At 55.2% G+C, this 21,275-nt stretch overlaps 1 protein-coding gene across 3 annotated transcripts in view; it reads left to right on the top strand.

Annotated features, from left to right (window-relative positions):
* The window catches only part of DTX2 (deltex E3 ubiquitin ligase 2), a 35,571-nt gene that overhangs the window by 9,790 nt on the left and 4,506 nt on the right, over positions 1 to 21,275 (top strand). For 2 of the 3 annotated variants that reach the window (XM_006942021.4, XM_006942022.5), the window contains exons 3-7: positions 2,819 to 3,175; positions 5,738 to 6,374; positions 12,219 to 12,319; positions 17,041 to 17,181; positions 20,233 to 20,306. In XM_006942021.4, the coding sequence (XP_006942083.1) occupies positions 2,908 to 3,175; positions 5,738 to 6,374; positions 12,219 to 12,319; positions 17,041 to 17,181; positions 20,233 to 20,306 (1,221 nt within the window). In that variant the 5' untranslated portion in view covers positions 2,819 to 2,907. The remainder of the gene's footprint in view (positions 1 to 2,818; positions 3,176 to 5,737; positions 6,375 to 12,218; positions 12,320 to 17,040; positions 17,182 to 20,232; positions 20,307 to 21,275) is intronic. The other variant, XM_006942023.4, reaches the window with a different exon arrangement.

Genomic DNA, 21,275 nt, shown 5'->3' with positions numbered 1-21,275 from the left:
AAGCCCCAGCTTTGGGCCAGCACTAGCTCTGTCCTCAGAGAGTTCCTGTTCCAGTGGGCAGACAGACACTGAGACCAGTGGATGTCGTCGTGTTCGTGTTTGGGTAAGTAGGATACGCAGTGAAGACTCACAGGTGGGTGGAGTCAGCACTTTTCTGGTGAGGTGTGGGTCAGAGGGCTCAGGAGAGGGGTGCTGTGACTGATTCTGGAAAGATGGGCATGTTTGGGTTCTTGGTGAAGAGAAGACTGGAGTCCGGACACACGTAGCAGCAGGATCTACAGCTGTGAGGTGGTAGGAAATGGCTTGGAATGTTCTGGCACTTGCTAAAATTTGGTATGGCTGGATGTAAGGTGGAGGCCTTGGTTTGAGGGGGGACCAGCGGCCGTGTCTTCTTCATCTCTGGGTCTTTAGGACCCCAACAGTGCCTGAGGAGGGTGCGCCCTTGGTCGGTGGAGGCCGAACACGTTCAGGAAAAACTTGAGCTGCAGCACTAGCCTGCATTTCTCTGGCTGTTTGGCAAAGTTCTGCGAGTTGGTTCATCCGGGGATGTGCGGACATGCTGGAGCGGACCACGGGTGCTGATCTGTGGGAGGCCCCCGCTGCCTGCCGGGTGAGTGATGCCTGCCAGGAGGTGCCAGGAGGAAAGTCCGGGCCCGGGAGTAGCTGGCTCTGAAACCGGTCCTGTGATTTGTACCTGGATGTGGTTACAGAGACTTCTAATTGTAGTCACGGAGCTAATAAGCCAGCCACCCAAGGGCATCCCAGGTCTGATCCTCCAGCGTGGGATGTGTACTCTTGTTGGAGCAGCTGGCAGCTCACTGGCGGCCCTGGCACCCGCGGGCGTGCTCCGCGTTCTTGCAGGCCTGACTCATCGCCCGCGTTCTCGTGCTGTGTAGCCCAGTGCCGCCCCAGGCTGCCGCTCCTCACCTGGACTTGAGGGGTGGGAGGGAGGCCCCGGGGGATGGGGGGCAGGGGTGGGCAGGGAAAGGGAGGGAGGACAGGCTCCGCGGATATCTGCTGTGTGCTCTGTACCGCCTGTCTGTCTGAATGCCCGTGAAAAGCACGGAACATGGATGTTGTTATCATCATTGTCAAGTAGGGGAAAGCAAACTTGGAGAGCTCGGGTACCTCTGTCAGGATGACACAGCGAGTGGAGTAAGTAAGCCTGTGCCTGTTCCTTTCACCTAGGGCTCCAGCTCTGCCTTCCTTGTGGCGGGTGTCTTTGGCCTTCTCAACACCTTGACAGTGCAGTGCACTCTCAGGGACAGCAGCAAAAAGCCCAGGGTCCCACTGTGTAAGCAAGTCCCCACAACTGCCTGGGCCTTGATTTCCTCATCTGCAAAATGGGGAGAAAATTCAGCATGTTCACTTAAGAGGGTTGTGTAGGAATCCGAACAGATGGTGTGACTGGGAACCGTACCGGCACCGGGGCCCTGGGTGGACGTTCTGTAACCGCTGAGGGTGCTGGGGGACTTGGGACACAGCTTCCTCTCTCCTTCCGCCTTTCTCAGCGCGGCCTGTAAGTGGAGCCCAAGGTGGAGTCAGGCTGAGTTTTCCTCTCTCAGAAATGGACATTAGAGCCGGGTTGATCTGGGCTTGTTCTCTGCCACCACTCAACAGTATTCATGTGACCTTCAATAAGACCTTGACCTCTCTGAGCCTTGTAAAGTGGGAGAAATGCCACCTTGTCAGTCTGTTAGGCGTACACGAGACAGGTATATTTGCTGTTTGCCACTACACTGGTCCTGTTCCTACTGAACTCCGGGTGCTGGTGCTGCGGGCGCCTGGCGTGGTACGTTCACAGTATAGCGCCCTTCCTCAGACCGCTGCAGACGGCTTCGCGTTCAGCCGTGTTGTCAACTAGTATGTATACAACACTTAGCACATGACAAGATCTCTGCTGGAGCTGGCGATATGACTGGACAAGACAGACTCCCCGGCTCCCTGCTGTCTGGAGGAGCAGAAAAATCTGGAACATCCTCCTCCTCATACATATATAGAGGCATTAGCATTCTGGCTGGTGCTGCAAGGCAGAAGCTCACGTGAGCCAGGGAAGGGCTCCCTGAACCACACAGGCTGGGCCTCAAGGCTGAGTAGAGTTTACAAGAGAAGAGGATGGGTGAGGGTGGCTGAGAGAAGAGTGTCTCAGGAGCTGGGTGTAAACTCTCTGGGCCTGACTGATGGTCAGCTAGGCCCAGACAGGGGTGTGGAGAGTCCGGCCTTCTGCATCTGTGAGATCTTAATGTTTATCTAGGGCGCCCTTCATGGTTAATGAAGTCTCCTGGGTACGCTGGAGACCTGGGCGGAGCTGGACCAGGCTTTCAGTCTCAGCTCTGCCATTGACCCTCTTGAGGGTCCTTGAGCCCCCAGTCCTTTCTGAGACACAGGTTTTTCCCATCAGGAGCATAGCGGTATCTCCCAAACCTGCATTGGAAACCATAGAGTGTTCACATAATTGGAAGGGGTCATTGTGGCCTCAGTACACGAAGGATTTGGGGTGACTCACGAAAACAGTATACAAGGATATACTCAGTAGTTAGGTCAGAGGGAAATGATTGGTAAAAAGAAGCTGGGCTGTTGATTAGCACCCAAAATTCACTCCACAGTATCTTGCTGAACATTTACAGAGGCAGGTACGTTGCTTGATTGAATTCTTCCTGGCTGCCTGAACAAAAAGACAGGATCAGGTACTTGATCCACAATGCTCTTTTCTTTTAGGGAAAAAAGTGATTGTGGGAAAATATTTTTTTTTTCCCCTGCATTGAGGCCAACTCTCAGGGACACCGAGTATGTTGATAACTGTTTGTCCTGTTTACAGGTCTGCTGGAAGCACTGGGCAATGAACCCGAGACTTCAGCCCAGAGTGGTCTGAAACCGTTTGGGAAGGAAGAGGGAGTCCTGGGGAAGATGGCCATGGCCCCAGGCCCTTCCCTGGCTCAGGTGTACACCAGCCCCGTGGCAGTGGCCGTGTGGGAATGGCAGGACGGGCTGGGCACCTGGCACCCCTACAGTGCCACTGTCTGCAGCTACATCGAGCAGCAGTTTGTCCAGCAGAAGGGCCAGCGCTTCGGGCTGGGGAGTCTGGCCCACAGCATTCCCTTAGGCCAAGCTGACCCGTCGCTGGCCCCTTACATCATTGACCTCCCCAGCTGGACCCAGTTCCGCCAGGATACTGGTAAGACACTTCCTGCCTCTAGTACGTGTTGGAGCGCCCGCTTTGGGCCAGGTGCCGTGCTGATGGTGGAGTTATATATGGAATTGACTCTCGGCCCTTTATCTCGGCCCGACAGGTGCTGTGAGTGGTACAGGTACCACAGTATGGGATGTACCTCTTAGTAGTAGGGAGTGCCTTGAGAGCGCAGGGCAGAGGCCCGCCCCGCCCCTTCCCCCCTGTTTCCTAAACCCAAACTGCCTGCTTCCACCTGCAGAAATGGAGGGGCTTGTGGGCAGAGAGGCCAGCACAGGAAGAACGCCGTGCTAGTTAAGAGGGCCTGGTGATGAGTTCTGCTTCCGCTGCACAGTGTCCGCGTGACCTGAGCAGGTTACTTTATTCTCCTGTGTGCTCACATTAGGGTTTGTTGTGTGTTTTGATCAGTATTACTGAGAATGGGACCACCAAGTTCCCCTCGGAGTTGTGCCCCGTCCGTCTAACCCAGTGGTTCTCAACTGGGGGTGTTTTGTCCCCTAGGACGTTTGACAATGTTTGGACACATTTTTTTTTTTTTTCAACGTTTATTTATTTTTGGGACAGAGAGAGACAGAGCATGAATGGGGGAGGGGCAGAGAGAGAGGGAGACACAGAATCGGAAACAGGCTCCAGGCTCTGAGCCATCAGCCCAGAGCCTGACGCGGGGCTTGAACCCACGGACCGTGAGATCGTGACCTGGCTGAAGTCGGACGCTTAACCGACTGCGCCACCCAGGCGCCCCTGTTTGGACACATTTTTAATTGTCACAAGTGGGGCAGGGAGCCACTGGCGTCTAGTCATTAGAGGCCAGGGATGCTGCTAAATGCACGGGACCGGCCCCACGACAAAGAATTCTTGGCCCAGGATGTCACCGGTGGGGAGACTGAGAAACGCTACTCTGATCCCTACGGCAGCGTCCTTGGGTGTGTGAGGACTAAGCCTTCCAATCAGTTGGATACAGAAGAAAGTCCTTGCCTTCCTGATGTTTGGAGTCCACTGAGAAAGGCAGCAAACAAGATATGTAATGTGGAAATTGTGTATTGTGTTAGATGGCAGTAAGTGTTAATCAGGGAATGGAGGTGTTGGGAGAAGTGGAGGTCTGAGCCAGGGTGGCCAGGTCACCAGGAAGGGGGTCTAAGACAGACCTGAGGGAGGGGCAGGTTGTCCCTTGAAGGGACTTTGGCTTTGGCTTTTATTCTTTTTTTTATTTTTTTATTTTTTTCATGTTTATTTATTTATTTTGCGAGACAGAGAGGGAGAGTACAAGCAGGGGAGGGGCAGAGAGAGAGAATCCTAAGCAGGCTCCGCACTGTCAGCGCAGGGCCCGATGCAGGCCTCAGTCTCACCAACTGTGAGATCATGAGCTGAGCTGAAATCAAGCTGAGCTGAAATCAAGCCAGACGCTCAGTTGACTGAGCCACTCAGGCGCCCCCTTGGCTTTTATTCTGAAAGGGGGAGCCGTGGGAGGATTTGGGCAGAGGAGTGCTGTAATCTGATTTGGAGGTGAAGAGTATCCCTTTGGCTGCCAAGGATGGAGGCGAGGTGGGGGTCAGGAGACCAGTAGAAGCAAATTGCAGTGATCATCTTTTGGCAAGTGCTCTTGGAAACATGGCCCGAATTAATTTTTCTCTGTAATCATCAGGTTTGGTTTATTAAGAATATAAGCTAACCACGGGGTATTTCCCAGTAGTTGCTGCTTGAAGAGTCAAAGGGTATGGTACATCCACGTAAGAGACTTACGTAACAATGAATACTGAGCTATGTATAAAATTTTAGAGATGTAAGGAAAACTGATGGCCTAACAGAAGAAAACAGCCCGAAAAGTTTTCAATGTGATTGTCAGCTTCCTAAAAGGACGCGTCTAAAAGATGAAATAGGAAGAAATACATTGTGATATAAGCTGTGTGGTTAGATTATGGACGGTTTAATTTTCTTAACTTTCCTTTTTTTTTTTTTTTTTTCAGTTTTTTAAGTGAAGCTACATACGTTTCATCATTAGAAATATTTTGAAAAAGCCTGGAATCTGAGCCATAGCTGTTCTTTGACCTAAGCTCCTGGTATCCCCTACTCCTGCCGAGGAGCACAGATCCCCCTCTGCCATTAGGTCCCTTTGGGCCATTGTTTCTTTACAGAGAGGGAGCTTTCTACCCTTTCTAGCCTTCACCCAAAATTTGGAAGGAATAACCAGTACCAGCCTTTAGGTCAGATAGCAACATGACCCTATATACACTGACCATGTTGGTTTCTTTTGGTTGTAGAAAAAGAATTTTTTTTTTAATGTGTATTTATTTTTGAGAGAGCATGAGCGGCGGAGGGGCAGAGAGAGGGGGAGACACAGAATCGAAGCTGTGTCACAGAATCGAGCTGTCAGCACAGAGCCGGACACGGGGCTGGAACTCACAAACCATGACATGAGATCATGACCTGAACCGAAGTCGGACGCTCAACCGACTGAGCCACCCAGGCGCCCCCAAAAAGAATTTTTAAGCCCTTTTTGTTTTGGGGGGCTAGCAGATTAGCCATTTACGTGTCCTCCTCCTTTTCAAACAGGTACCATGCGGGCTGTGCGGAGGCATCTGTTCCCCCAACATTCAGCCCCAGGCCGGGGCATCGTCTGGGAGTGGCTGAGTGACGATGGCTCCTGGACAGCATATGAAGCCAGTGTCTGTGACTTCCTGGAGCAGCAGGTGGCCAGGGGCAACCATCTTGTGGACTTGGCTCCCCTGGGGTACAACTATACCGTCAACTACGCCACCCACACGCAGACCAACAAGACTTCGAGCTTCTGCCGTAGTGTGCGGCGCCAAGCAGGACCCCCATACCCGGTGACCACCATCATTGCCCCGCCGGGCCACACGGGAGTCGCCTGCTCTTGCCATCAGTGCCTCAGTGGTGGTGGAACTGGCCCCGTGTCGGGCCGCTACCGCCACTCCATGACCAACCTCCCGGCTTACCCTGTCCCCCAGCCCCCCCACAGGACCGCCATTGTCTTTGGGACCCACCAGGCCTTTGCCCCGTACAATAAGCCCTCACTCTCTGGGGCTAGGTCTGCACCCAGGCTGAACACCACCAACCCCTGGGGTGGGGCACCACCCTCCTTGGGGAACCAGCCCCTCTACCGCTCCAGCCTCTCCCACCTGGGACCGCAGCACCAGCCCCCAGGATTGTCCACTGCCGGCGGAGCCAGGTATCTTGTGTTTTTGAGGGTCATTTTGTCTACCTCTGTGCCCTGTCAGCAGGCTTGGGTTTCTGCTTTTACTTAGCTGGGAAGATGTGCCCAAATACCTACAGACCCGGCCCCTGCCTCCTTGTCTCTGCATCGTTTCCTTTGCATGTGCCACCTGGTGCCCAGGCGCTGGCCTTCCACAGCCTTGCAATGCATGGAGCCTCCCTGACCTCTGGTGCTTGAGCGCTGATCGTTGCCACATGGGTTAAAAACAGTAATGCTTGCAGCCAGCCAGGAGAATCAGGTTCTCTGTAGAGCAGGTAAAGGTGTGCCTGTGTGCCACATCGCTCGTGCCGTGCACCTGAGAGAATGTTTCGTTGATTCCTCCTCTGTGCCAGGCACTGAAGACACAGACATGGGACATTCTCTCCCACAAGCCCACAGTGTGGTCCAGAGGGAGGCTGTGAGCCCAGTTTTGGTGCTTAACAGTCGGTTGAGGAGAGAACAAAACACTGGGTGTGTGGCAGGTGGCATCAGGTGACAGGACGGCTTCCATGCTGGTGTAGTCTGGCCCAGTGCCTCCTAGAGCTCTCTGCTCCTTGAGGGGGATGATGAAATGTGCCCCATCCGGACCAGGGGGCACCTAAAAGTCAGGAAACCTCTTGGAGTGGCCAGTGGGGGCTGCTCTCTGGGTGCTTGGAGACCTGTCACTGACAAGGGGCCTTGTCAGTGATCATCACTGAGGGTGTTGGGCTTGGAGAACATTTAGAGAATTCCAAATGGGAGCTGGGATGGGGGGGCTGGTTTCTGAGATGGTGACCGGAGAGGGTGGGTAGTGACTGGATGTGTGGGCCTGTAGCGGGCCTGTGACTGCCCTGCCCCCCAAGGGGGTCAACATCTTGTTGGTTTGGACTGACGTTGGCCAGTCAGCTTCTTGGTTCTGCCTTGCTCATCACCCAGCCGCATCCCTGCCTCTTTGACCATGGTGAGTGAGGGCTTCCCAGTGTGGACAACACTTTCTCAGCGGCTTCCTGGACCTCTAGCTAATTTTTTTTCCCAATGTTTATTTAATTTTTAGAGAGGCAGAGAGCGAACAGGGCAGGGGTGCAGAGAGGGAGACACAGAATCTGAAGCAGGCTCTAGGCTCTGAACTGTCAGCAAAGAGCCTGACGTGGGGCTCAAACCCACGAACCTTGAGATCATGACTTGAGTTGAAATCCGACGCTTAACCAACTGAGCCACCCAGGCACTCCTAGCATTTTTTTAAAGCTAGGTTTCAGAGGACCCTGCCAGCTTCTATAAGAGAGGGTGACAGCTGCCATTCACTGAGCACACATTGCCAGGCCCTATCGAGCAGGCTGTGTGAATGATGTCAGTAATCCTTATAGTGACCATATGGTAGGTGGTGTCCTCAGCTTATGGATGAGCACACCGAGGTTGACAAGGTTGGCAGCATAGCCAGCAAGTGGTAGAGTTGGGGTTAAACCAGGCCCCACAGCAGGCTGTAAGGGACACGTGGAGTTCTTGAAGCTGTCTTAAAGGCAGAGTAATAGGAAGGCAGTGGTATCTTGAGCGATGACCGTGGGGAGTCCGTAGACAGGAGGAGAATGGGTCAGGGCATCTTCTGGGGGCATCTCCTTCAGGGAGTGGGAGCAGGTGGACCTGAGTTCTTTCTGGGAATGGGGCTACAGGAGCTTTCACTTGGCCTTCTCCCCGGATTTTCACGTGGGCATTAGTGAATGGGGCTCTGGGCTGTCCCAGCCCCACCCAGAGTGCTGTGAGGCCCCCTATAGTAAGTGGGTCAGAATCTTTCAGGGAAAAGTGTGCTGTCTGCCAGCCCAGAATGGTTATCAGCAGGACCAGAGCCTCTTCTACTAGGTCAGTTCTGCTGAGCCTCCTGGGGCTTCTTAAATTCTTACAGATTATTTTGAGGCACATTTCTAGATAGTTCTAGAACTGGGATTCTGGGATTGAGCCAAGTGATTTGATTGATGGGCTTTGTTGCTCTTTCCTGGTACAGGGCTCCCATTGGTCTCTCCTGATATTTCTCTGGCGTCCCCCCTCCCCAGCCTGAGGGCCCGAGAGACTGCCAAAGGGGGCCCCCTGGTACAGGCCAGGCAAGTTACAGAAGGGAAGGTCTTACCTTTGCTTCTGGGCCTGCGTGTTGCTACTTGCCCTGCTTGCCTTGGTTGTCAGCCAGGAAGGGGACCAGGCCAGCCAGCTCTGTTAGTTGAAACCGCCTCGAAGGAGCCTTCCTCCTGAGGTGGGTGTTCATCTTTATCTCCTCCAGCTTTTCAGCAGCTGGGAGAGGCACAGTTCACTTGCATGGGCCTATCCTTGTTTGGCAAAACAGGATTTCTCCCACGTCTTATTTGTATCGATGCTCTTTAGTTCACCCCCTTCCGGTGGGTGTCGTAGAGCTGGCTGGAAGGGGTGTAACGAATACCTGGTGTCTTGACCCAGCAGGGCCAGGATGATCGAAAACACTCGACCCCTTGGTCTCCTTGGGGCCTGTGGTCTGGTTCTCCAAGGTGAATGATTGTCAGCTACATTAACTGAAAATTCCCCAGGCTGGCAGGGGAAGCCTGAGAACCAGCTGTACTTACTGGTAGCCGCTGGAAAGAACATGTGAATGAGTGGAATCAAAATTCACGGAACCCATGTGGTTTTTATTTGGGAACCCGTGTGGTTTCACATCGCTTCTTGCTCAACCTGGGTAAAACCTTGGCCGACTGACTTCCTTGTGGGAGGCTTTCTGAGTAGGCAGTAATACATTGAGAAGGGACTTCGTCTGTCTGTCACTGAGCTGCTGGGTTTAAGAAAATTTCCTAGTAGCTGAACTTTATCCCTTTAAGCACCAAAACTTGTGTTTTAATGATGTGGGGTGGAAAACTTTCCAAAATGTGTCTTGCACACTCTCGCCGTCTTTAATAGGGGGTGTGGTGGCTTAACGTTTTGATGACTTCCGGTAGTGATCGTGACCAGCAGTCTGTTGCAGCTTTGGTGTGGCTGAGCCCTGGGGCGCCTTGCCTTTGCACTAAATGGCCCTTGGAAATGGCTCTGCCGGTTTGCTTTCATCTGCTCTGTTCTTGCTACTGCTGTTCTCCCAGCCTGTAAAGGCACTCCCACCTGCTCTCAGCCTGGCCTGGGTGCTCGGGGGTCCTGGGTCCCAGGGGGACCTTCCTCCCGACTGGCTGTAGGCCCTTGGGTCAGCTCTGTTCCCTTTCCACGTCCCTCCTTTCCCCTCTTAAGATTAAGGAGTTGGGCTGGGAAGTGTGACATTTCCTTTTGCTCCAGTATTACAGTTTTCAAGGTTTCAGGGGAGCCCTGCAGGAAGGTACCCGGCGGCTCCTCAGCTTTCCTGTGTCCCCTTTGCTCCTCTGAGAACAGGGGAACAGTGGACATTTGTACTGGGCTGTGGATTGAGCCTCACAACCACCCCAAGGGCCTTTTAGAATTGTTCTCATCTTACGGATAGAAAAATTGAATTTCAGAAAGGGTACTCGACCTGGCCAAGGGCACACAGCTTTAAGCTGGAGCAGGTGCTGTTAGCGGGGTCTCCAGAGCCCTCCCCCCCCCCCCCCCCCCCCCCCCCCCCCCCCCCGCCCCGAGCCGTGTCACATTCCTCATACTGCACGTGCTGCCCGGGGTTGCTGATTAGTGCTGGCTCACCCTGTGGGGAGCTGGTAGGAGGCTATGCATTTCCTTGGTCCAGCCTCCCAGCCTTGCCCTTTGCACAGGGGCTGTCCAATCTCGCCTTCACAGAAGACTAGAAATCCTCGTGTCTCATTCTGAGCTCCATTTGGAAGCTCCTGGGGATAGTCCCAGACAAGAAAGCCAGGTTGGGCCTTGTAGATAGACCCAGGAACAGGGGAGGCCCAGAAGGTTGCCTGAGTCCATGACTAGAAGGGCTCTACCTTCTGGAATTCCTTCACTTCTAGAACCTAAGAATTGCAAAGACTGTCAGAGATTATCTACCTTCCTTTAAAAAACCCAAATGGGAGGCGCTTGGGTGGCTCAGTCGGTTAAGCAGCTGACTTCGGCTCAGGTCATGATCTCGTGGTCCGGGAGTTCGAGCTCTGCGTCGGGCTCTGTGCTGACAGCTCGGAGCCTGGAGCCTGTTTCGGATTCTGTGTCTCCCTCTCTCTGACCCTCCCCTGTTCATGCTCTGTCTCTCCCTGTCTCAAAAATAAATAAAACGTTAAAAAAAAATTTTTAAAAGTAAATAAATAAAAATAAAAGAATAAAAAACCCAAATGGAGAAACAGGCCCAGGAAGGGGGTGGTGGTTGCTCCAAATCAAACAGTTTAGTGGGATCAGACCTTAGCGCAGGTGGTCTCAATGCCTGGCTCTTCCCCTGCATTATCAGAGCACTCCGGAGCCAGGTCCCTTGTTCCCTCAGGCTTGAGTGTAGCCGAGGCGGGGGCCACGATGTGAGTAGTGTGGCCACACGGGTTATTCTCTTTGGGGAGAAGAATCAAGAAATGAAAACAAAACAACGTCTTTCTTCACTCAGACAAATACCGAGGTGCCCCAGGATGGGCTGGAACACGCGGGAATTGGGCCGGTGGGGGGGGTGGGGGTGGATTGTCAGGCGTTTCGGGCCACCTCCGCCAGCCGGTCTCCAGTGTGGGGCTCTTCCCAAACCAGAGTCGTGTAGATTTATTAACACTTGAGAAATAGAATGTCTTAGAACCAGATGAATGACTCAAACATAGTTACTGTGGGAAGCAAGACCCCCATTTAAAAAAAAAAAAAAAATCCAAAAAGAAATTCTTTTATTTTGAACTGGTTTTTATTTGAACTGGTTTTAGGTTTATAGAAAAGTTAAGAAATAGTGCAGAGAGTTACCATATCTCCCTTTCTTGACTCCTCTCATAAACATCTTTCATAACCATGCTGCAGTCCTCAGAACCCGCGAATGGCCGTGGGTGCGTTCCTGTTAACTAAGGACTTTTCTCGATTTTCACCGGTTTTTCACCACTGTTTCCATTCTGTCCCAGGATCCTGGGGGACCCCACTTCGCATCCAGTTTTGCTTTCTTCTTCCTTTCCTCCCTTCAGTAGGAGTTCCTCCTTTATCTCCCATAACCTTGACACTTTTAAAGAGTTACTTTGTCGAATGTCCCTTAATTTGGGCCTGTCTGTTGGTTTCTCATGCTTGAGGTTATACACTTTTGGCAGGAAGCACAAAAATGGTGTTCTGTCCCTTTCAGAGCACCATTTCTGGGATTCCTGGTGTTGATTGGCCCTATTACTGGTGATACTGGTCTTGAGTACTTGTTAGAGCGGTTGCTGCCAGATTTCCCCTCTTCAGGTACCATAGAGCTCTTATTCTGACAAAGTGAGTGAGCTCAGAATTCTTTTAGGATTGTCTTCGGAGTCTGAATTGCCCAGGAAAACTTTTTTTTTTTTTTGACAGTTTATGCTTCCTTCTTGATCGCTTGTAAAAAGCGGAGGCTCACCGCCCCCCCCCCCAGCAGTGTTCTCTCCCATCACTGCTCTGGCCCTGCCAGCTGATGCTCCCCCCACTCGAGGCCTGGCTTGGAGTTTTACGTCCCCACTTGATTTTTGTGGCGGTGGTGGGGCTGGCTCTGGGCTTCACATCCTCAGCAGTCAGATTCTGTAGGTTAGTTTGGGTCTAAGAGTGCTGACATTCAGATTTCTTTGATTCTCTTTCCAGACATCAGGATCTTTTTAATTAAAAGAAAACCCAGAAATCCTCACTCACACAGAAGCAGCCATGCAGAGTGAAGCTGCGAAGTGGCCCCGGCAACACCAGCGAATTCCTATCTTGGTCTTTCTCTGGCTCTTGTTCCTGCTAAATCGGCTCCTACGTTAAGCTTTGTCCTCTCCTCTCCCCTAGTGCCTCCCTCCCCAGCGGTCCTGCCAGCAGCCCTGGGAGCGTCCCTGCCGCTGTGCCTGTGCAGATGCCGAAGCCCAGCCGGGTCCAGCAAGCCCTCGCAGGTAGGCACCCAGCTGGGTTCCGGGTTCCAGAACAGACCACCTGGCAGGGGGCAGGATGCGGAGGTGGTGGGAGAATGCGTGGTTGAGGGAGGAGATGGCGGGGTGGGGGTGCTGTTACCTTGTTTCTTCTCACGGAAAGCCGCAGCCACTCCCTAGGGGGCGGTGCCTCTTTTGGGTGATGGGTGACAGTGTACGCACCCTCAGCATACCCTCAGCGAGTGGGCCTGGGGCCGCCCCTCCTTTGTCTCTCCAGGGGAGTCCTGCTTGATATCAGTGGGAACCATGGTGTGGACCTTTCCACCTTTTACATTTTCACGTCACTTCAATTATGGTTTGAGTCACTGCTCTGTCCTGAGATGCTTTAGGCATTTCCCGAAAGGGGCCCTTTGGGGGAACTTGCAGCTATTTTGGCTGCAGTTACGTTTTGAATTAAGTGGCTTTGTGTCCAACTGGATCATTTGTTAACCATACATCTTTGAACTGTTTTTTAGATTCCTTTTAGAGTTTAGGGAGCTACTGAAAGTTACTTTTTAACTAACGGGAAATGCCATGTGTTATGGAAAGCTAGAGGGGAGGAGTGTAGTGAGGTTGAAGCAGGGGAATAAGATAACCCGAGTCTGTGTGTTAGGGTGAGTCACCGTAGTAGACAGTGGGAGTTCGAGGGGACAGGCCCGGGGCAGGGAGACCCGTGTGGAGCCCGACATGATGGCTCAGGGGAGCCGTGGCAGTCGTGGAGGTAAGAGCGTCTGACTTGGTGACTGGGTGCGCCGTGAGAGAGAAGGAATAGAAGGAGGCCCGGTGTGAGGCTGCCGATGTGGTGCTATAACACGTCGTGATCGTTCTTGAGGATCATGTAGGGGCTTTGCATGTGTCTTCCTTCACTTCTTCCCAGTAACAGCTCTGTGAGGGATGAACTTTTATTCCTATTTCATACTTGGGGAAATAGCCTCAGAGAATTCCAGACACTTCCCAAGATGAGCCAGTCAGCCCTTGGTAGAGCTGGGACTCAGCCCCAGGCATTCTAGGCCTCAGCACCTGGGTTCTTAGCCATTACACTGTGCCGATCCGGAGTCTGGTGGGAGCGCGGGGAGAGGTGGGGGGTGCTGGCTGTGGTTGTGGCCCGGCGCATCTGTCCTGGGCGCAGTGGGAGTTTGGGTGTGCAGCTCAGAAGAACATTCTGGGGTGGAATGGGGTGGCCTCTGCCCCCGTGGGGGGATCGTATGAGCTCACAGAGACTGTAAGTGGGATTCTGGGAAGAGCCCTTGAAGGAAATGGAGGGACCAATCAGAAAAGTGGTAGAAGACAGGAGAGGGGGCCCCTCTGGAACCTGCTTCAGCTGCTCAGCCATCAGCCTTCTACGGGGGCAAAGAGAACAGTGAGCAAAGATGTGGTGACTGGAAAGTTCCTCCTGAGTTTAGGTCCTCTTGTGGCATCAGATGCCATAGGTGAGTCAGACCTGTGTGTGTGTGTGTGTGTGTGTGTGTGTGTGTGTGTGTGTGTGTGCGCGCGCGCGCGCGCGCGCGCACACGCATGTGTGTGGTGGTGGTCTTATTGGAGAACGGTTGTAGGTGAATAGGCCTGGCCTGCATATGGCCCAGCTCCATTCAGCACTGTAATCACTAAGGCTTGAATACAGATGTTATAATAACTTTTCTAATATTTTCAAGTTTATTTATTTTGAGAGAGAGAGAGAGAGAGAGAGAGAGAGAGAGAGAGAATGAGTGGAGGAGGGGCAGAGAGAGAGGGGGACAGAGGATCCGAAACAGGCTCCATGCAGACAGCAGAGAGCAGGATGCGGGCCTCGAACTCACGAACTGTGAGATCATAACCTGAGCCAAAGTCGGATGCTTAACCAACTGAGCCACCCGGGCGCCCCTGTAATAACTTTTCTCAACGCGTCTCAGAAGTGGTCTGGGGATTGAGTAGCACTTGCTCCCTTTCCGCTGCTCTTGAGGCTGAGGACCTTCTCTGGTCTGTATCCCAGATTGTCTCCAATGTCCCCTGTCACCTTGGCTCTCAGATCGATGCAGGAGGTAGGTAGGTCTTTTAACCTCCATTTTACTCACTGGGGAAACCTCAAAGATTTAGGAACTCGGTCCCAGCGAGCACAGAGTGGAGACTCAAGCCACTGGTCAGATGCCACCTCCTCTGAACACAGCCTCTGGCTTGTAGTTGTTGGTGGGACCCTAGTCTAAAGTGTCAGGGAGGGAGAGATCCTGAGCCAGCCTCCAGGAAGTAGGGTCTGGAGAACAGAGTGCTGTCTTCCCTGCACTGAGCACTCTGTGGGTAGGTTTACAAGCAAGTGGTCATCTACACTGGGACAGGAGGTCCACCAAGGAGCCACCTCCAGGTCAGGCCTCAGTGCCTCAGGTGACAGCTTCCCTGGCTGCAGCATGGCCCAGCCCTCGCCTTGGAGTTTTCTGCTTTCACAGCCTGCCCAAGCCCAGACAGCCAGGAGGAGTGGGGCTGGCCGGGCAAGGCCAGAGTCAGGACGGGCTTGGACCTGAGCCCCGGTCACTAGACGAAGGGCCGACCCCTGGTGTCAGAAAGAAAGTGATTGTACATCTGACCGCGACAGGGACTGCTCTCTCGGGGGCTCTGACAGATAAGCGGGAATCCTCTCAGAAGAGTGGTGAAGCTGTGGCCGTTCAAGCTGCTACAGTTATTTGGGGATGTGAGGAGTTTGGGGGGTTGTCCCTGAGCTCTGCTGTTGGGAAGATGTGATGGCCCCCTCTGGGCGTCTCCCCACCTCATCCTGTCCAGTGGATGTTGCTTTCGCGAAGTGTGGGTGTGGGGCGGTTCTCGCACGTTCTTGCAAGAAGGCAGGCCACAGAGCAGGGGCTGCTTCTCCGCAGGCTTTTAAGTTGAGACTTCTGTGTCCGTGACTTGAATTCAGGGGAGGGGGTCCTGCATTGACCGGAGCAGAAGCGTTGTTCATGCTGGCCTCACAGCAGCCACCCAGCAGCATTTGGGGATATCTTGGTTCCCCAGCAGACAGGTGCTGTGAACACCTCCTGTGACCGGGCCCTGCCCTGGGTGTTCATTGCAGGGAAGACAGCAGTCCCCAAACCAGGTATGCGAGTCCTTTCAGGTAACACTAAGTCGGGTAAAGGAGGCAGAGATGGAGGGGACGTGGCTCTTGTAGATGGGGTGGTCAGGGCAGGGCTGCCTCCTAGGAGACACTTGGGGAGAGGTCTGGTCGAAGTGAGGCAGTGGGTGTTGGGGGAGGAGGTCATGGTCAGCACAGAGGCCCAGGGCTCTACTAAGGCATCGTTCCCGTCCCCTCCATCGTTCTGTCCCCGTGCCTGCTTGTCATTATTCCGTCCACCGGACGGTTAGGTTCAGACTCACATCTGAGCTCAGAAGCACTCAACCCTAAGACGCTGGTGGCATTGCATTACCTGACAAGCGAGCGCCTGGGGTGCAGCCGTGGTCTTCTGACGTGCACTTTTGTGTCTCTTGCAAGTGGCTGCCACGGCACCCCCTGCCCGCCTCTGCTGTGCTGCCCATGCCCAGGCTGCTGGCTGGCCTCTGCTTCTGTCCCTGACTGGGCATGTTTGCCACATTGAGTCTTTGTTCTGTAGAGGCCACAGTGGCTGGCCCGGCCAGGTCCTAGGGCAGGGTTTCCCCTCACCCATCTGCGTTGCCCCTCGAGTGGGCAGCACCAGCTGCGGGATCTCTACTTCCTATCCCAGGCTGCCCGCAGGGAAGGTGGCAGAGCGGAACCCAGAGCTCTCCTGGGGAGGAGGTGGTTTTGAGCTAGACAGAGGGCAGGGGGGACTGGGTAGGGGTGCTGTGGAACAGCAAGGTAGGCTGAGGGTGTAGTAGGACTACAGACTGCAGCAGGAGGACAGGCCGTGTTCCACGATGTGTCAGGTCCTCAGGGAGCGGTGAGGGGGGAGAGTCCGGCGAGGGTGTGTGTGGAGCACCAGGCTGAGGAGTGAGGCCTTTCCCCCGTGGGTATGCCCACCCTGCTCCGTCCAGGGCAGAGGGGCTGTTTGAGCCCTGACCGAGGGCACGAGAGGAGGAGGCCACAGCCCGGGACCCTTGCTGCTCCAGAGGAGCAAGGGCCTTGGGGGTGCCTCGGTGGGAGAGCAGGTCCCGGGGCCAGCATTCCTGCCCACCCACCCTAGCAATGGCGCTGAAAACACCTAGACAGGCCAGATGGGGGACAGGAGGCAGACAGCACCCCACTGGAGGCAAGGTGACCAGGAGCCAAGAGGGCACAGCCGGGGGAGCACAGGGGGTGGACTGGGAGCTCGAGACCCCGTCCACATCTCCATAGCTTGGCCGCATCCTTCCGTGTCACCGCCTGCTCTCCTTGCTCCTAGCACAGGGAGACCCCATCCGGAACTGCTTAGGAGGCTTCCTGGGATGGCTTCCTGCCCTCTGCCCTCCTGAAGCAAGCGGCCTCACCCCACCGCCTTCCCCGCATGCTGTGAGCGCGGGCTGGGTGGTTGCTTGTACAGTTAGCTGTGGAACTTGGGGCCGGGGCTCCGATGAGCCGGGCGTTTCACTGGTTCCTGGCCTGGAGCTTAGCCCAGCGCGCCCGAGTAGGCCCTGGCAGCCTCGAGCGGCTGAGTCCTCAGGGAGATCGGTGGGTCCTGCTGGCCGTTGACAGTGCCACCTGGACTCAGCCAGGGTTTGTGGACGTCACATGCCGAATGACTCCTTCTAACGTTTCTCCCCTCTCTGCATGTCTGATCTCGCACCCCGTGTAGGCATGACGAGTATTCTGATGTCAGCCATTGGACTCCCTGTGTGTCTTAGCCGCGCACCCCAGCCCGCCAGCCCTCCCGCCTCCTGTCTGGCCTCTAAAAGTCACAGCTCAGTTAAGAGATTGAGGAAAATGTCCATGAAAGGTAGTTCCTGCTCACAAATGCTCTCTGGCCTCTGCTAAGCCTCCGAGTCTTGCTGCCTCTGACTCTCCTGCGTCGACTGCTCTTCTTTGACTCCTGCGGCCCTTCTCTGCTTCCTTTACCCCCCAGGGGAGGGGCTCAGTGGCCCTTCTCCCTGCTCTCAGCTCAGAGGTGGCCCCCAGAATCTACTTAACGCTCAGGACCCAGAGTTCAGCTCCCGTCTTCCTGGCACAGTTGGAGCGTGAGGGGCCTGTTCTTGAGGACTCTGTGACTCTCTCTGGGGTGAGGCCGGCTCAGGATGGGGGTGACTCTGTCCCTCCCGCCGGGGCCAGCATGTGTCTCAGGAAAGGCCCCCAGCCCTATCTGGCCTACTTCCGAGGGGTCTCCCACTGAGCACCGTGCTGCCCATCACACGGCTGGGGAGGAAGGGGTTTCAGAACCGTGGAAGGTGCAGTGAGTTTTAAGCAGACTTACATGAAGGAGCCTGTGGGTAGTAGGTTCTAAAGCTGCCATTTCTAAAGCTGGTAGTGGCTCTGCCTCCAGCTTTGGGCTGGAGACGCACAGACTGCTGAAAGCCCAGTGACCTTCAGGACGGTGGGGTGAGCAGGGAGCATGGCTCTGGCTCAGCCAGTCTTGGGTTCCAGTCGTGGCTTCTGTGCTCACTGCTTTAGGATCTCATGCCCGTGTCTCCGTTCATGAGCCGGTACCTCCCACTTAGCAGATTGGTCGTGGGAGGAATAGGAAATCCACATGTGAGGTGCCCGGCACAGAGTGATGGGGGCTGCTCTGACCCTGGCCCACCATCTGTCTAACCCCGACCTCGCAGGTGGCACGGAGGCCCAGGGAGCAGCAGGGCTTCATACCCAGTGTCCCGCCTCACCCGGGTCCCCGAAGTCAGGCAGGCCTCGGATGTCCTGACCCACTCCCCTTTTCCTCTGCCTTGGAGGTAGAGGCAGGTCTGCGGGCAGGGCAGGCCAGGAGCTTCCTGAGATACTTGGGCTTCCCCGGGAAGGACACACGTTCTTGGCAGACCCTCTGGCCTTCCTGGGCTCAGGTGTCCCTTTCTTGGGGTTGGTGGTCACCTGGCTGGCCCTCTTTGAGAAACACGGCTCATGGAAAGCTACCTTCGGTTCTAAAAGGCTGCCCGGGCAAAGGCGAGTGGTGGGCAAATGGGATGCGGAGCTGAGCCAGAGGTGGGCCCAAGGCTGGTCCTGGCAGAGGGGGTCCTGGGATCCTTCTAGAGACTGACTTGTAGCCACCAGGCTTTTCTAAAACGCCTCTTCCCTAAGTCCAAGTAGAGTCGCAGCTACGAGGACGGCCACTGGTGCCGGTGGTCATTGTGCTTTGGCCTGACTTTCTTACCAGTGACCAGTCAGTGGCTTAGAAATCTGTGTATGTGTCTGTATGTGTACTGGGTGGGGGAGAGGGGTGTGTGTGTGTGTGTGTGTGTGTGTGTGTGTGTGTGTGACAGAGTGTGGGGTGCATGTGTGTGTGGATATATGTGGGGTACATGTGTGAGGGGGTGTGGGTGTATATTGTATGTGTGAGGGGATGAGGGTATATTTGTATGAGGGGGTGGGAGATGCGTTTGTGTGTATGGGTGTGTGGGGAGTGTGTGTGTGTGTGTGTGGGGGGGGGGGTATGGGATATGTTTGTGGGGGATGGGGTGTGTGTGTGTGGAGCAGGGGGAGAGGGATGGGGTATGTGTGTGAGGGGTGTGGGATATGTTTGTGGGGGGTGGTGGTATGTTTGTGTGTGTGAAGGGGGTGGGGAGTGTGTGTGTGTGTGTGTGTGTGTGTGTGGAAGAGAGGGTGATATTCCTTTGCCAGTCGCTGCCTTTTAGGTAGTAGCAGTTCATGCCTTCACAGCAATCACAGTTTCGGTCAGGGTTAGGTCTCTGTTTTTAGGTGAGGGAACTGAGATTCAGGTGACGTGATTTGGTCCCAGCACAAGAGCCAGAATCAAGCCTGACGTCGCCCGCTCCCAGCCTCTGCTCCCTTCATAGCTGACCCCTAGCCTTCTCTGGTTTTGAGGGCGCTTGGCTGTGGAGCCGTCAGGCTCGTATGTCCTTGCGGCCATAGGCTGGTGGCTATGAGTTTGAGTTCAAACCGGGTCCCTCGGGACTCAGAGGCTAGGACCAGGAGCTGCCTGGTGACCTGGAGGCAGGATGTGGAGCCCTGCCGGGGTTGCTTTCCCAGGCCACATTGGTCTCCCTGGTCCCTCCTTTCTGCCCCTGCACGGCTTTGCTGCCATTCTCTGTGATTCTGTCGCTGCCTCTGGCTGGAGAGCACCACCCCCCCCCCCCCCGCACCCCGCCCCGGGCCTGGCCGGTTCTCTCGCCCGCTGCGAGAGTTTCTTGTTTTGGGGGCGTGGGGGCCGGTGCTCGTGCAGGTGCAGCGTCATGCACATGTGCACAGAGGAGTGGGGTGGCCAGGGTGCCCCTCCTGCTGCTCCTCGGCTCCTTCCCAGAGTTGAGGTGTCACTGAGACCCCACAGTCCAGGGACAGGCGAGAGAAAACCGGGGTTTGTCGTGACCCTGTCAGCGTGGCCATCATCCGCAGTCAGTGGGCATCTGTGTGCCGCGGGGGTGGGCACCCGCTGCACGTTCGGCTCCTGAAACTTCTCCTGCCTTGGCTTTCGCACCAGAGTAATGACAGTTGAGTGAAACAGCGCTGCCGGGACACTCCCCACAGTAGTTTGTTTTAGAAGCTGCTGTTTGGCTTTTCTGTGTGTCCTCCTGAGGAGCCTGGGTCCGTCTAGCTTCCTGACTGAATGTGCACAGGGACGTGGTGGAGGCCCAGCACACAGCTCCTGGGGGCTGTGACCGGCAGCCGTCTCTGGTCCTCGTCCTGGTGGGGCCAGAGGGGGCTCTGCCCGGCAGGGCTCTGAGTGGCCGAGTCGGCCCCCACCTCCCCCCCGTCTCTTCTTGCACGCTCACCCTCCTGCCCTGGCCTCTCTGAATGTCCCTCCTGGCGGCTTGTCCTCTTCCTCTCTGGATCCAGCGTCCCCAGTTCGTACTCCTTGGGACACTGCTTCTGTCCTTCTCTCTTCTAGGAGGGACTCCAAAGCCAGAGCCAGAACAGGTGATAAAAAACTATACCGAAGAGCTGAAGATAGCCCCAGATGAGGTATGTGTCACGGGAGCCATGTTGCCTTTGGTTTCGTTTGGAGACCAGGAGTAGCGCCAGAGAAGGATACCAGCCCTTCCTGTGCCGCGGGGGGTACTTCCCACAGTGCCTCTGGGTGCTGGCTGTGCTCCAGGTGCTTGGGTTTAATCTCCCAGCCTCCCATAGGAGGCTGGCCCTACCAAGAGGAGGCAGCCTGCACTTCAGAGGCCTGGATTCTGATCCTAACTTTGCCGCCAGTGAGCAGAGCTCCTACACAGGCCTCTGAGTGCTCCTGTCCCTGTGCCGTCCTGGTGCCTGGGAGTCCTGGAGGCCAAGGATGGGAGAGCCTGCCGCACTCCCCATGGGCTGAGTGGCTTTGTCCCCATAGCAGTCCTGCCCCTCTGGCTACTGGGAAAGCCAGCCATCCTTCCTGTAATTACAGGGCCTGCCAGACCCTCATAGCTGCTTGGGCAGGACCGGAGCCTCTGTGCTGAGCCTTGTTTCAGGGGCCGCAGCACCACTTGTCTGTGATTTGAATGGGGCGTCCTGGGGACTCTGGACAGTGGGTTAAAGGGCGGTCATGCCCGTGCGGAACCGAGGGCTCTGCCCTGCCTCTCCCCTGCAGCTCTGGCTGGTAAAGCTTTAGACAGTGACCTGGAGGCCGTCTTCGTGTCTCCCACTTAACAGCATACGTCTGTGTCCTTGTCTTTGCCCTTGTGCTCACCTGGCATCACTGGGCCGCTCTGTGCCAGCCTCCTGCCCTCCAAGCTGCCACCTGTACAGCCTGCACACAGCTGTGGTCCTGGTGGTACCCCCACTGTAGAGCACCTCAGCAGGGTCCCCTGACGTGTGAGACGAAGCCCAGCTCTGAGCTTAGCCATCAGAACCTTCCGGGACCTGGTCCTGTCCCACCGGTCTCTTACACCCTACTCACCCCTTGCCCCCTGCAATTACCACCGCCCTCCCCAAACTCTGTGCTGGTTCCTGCTT

Source organism: Felis catus, chromosome E3 (genome assembly GCF_018350175.1).
Source record: "Felis catus isolate Fca126 chromosome E3, F.catus_Fca126_mat1.0, whole genome shotgun sequence".
Classification (NCBI taxonomy): Eukaryota; Metazoa; Chordata; class Mammalia; order Carnivora; family Felidae; genus Felis; species Felis catus.
The sequence above is the reverse complement of the archived record's forward strand: the minus strand, read 5'-3'. Positions and strand labels throughout refer to the sequence as shown.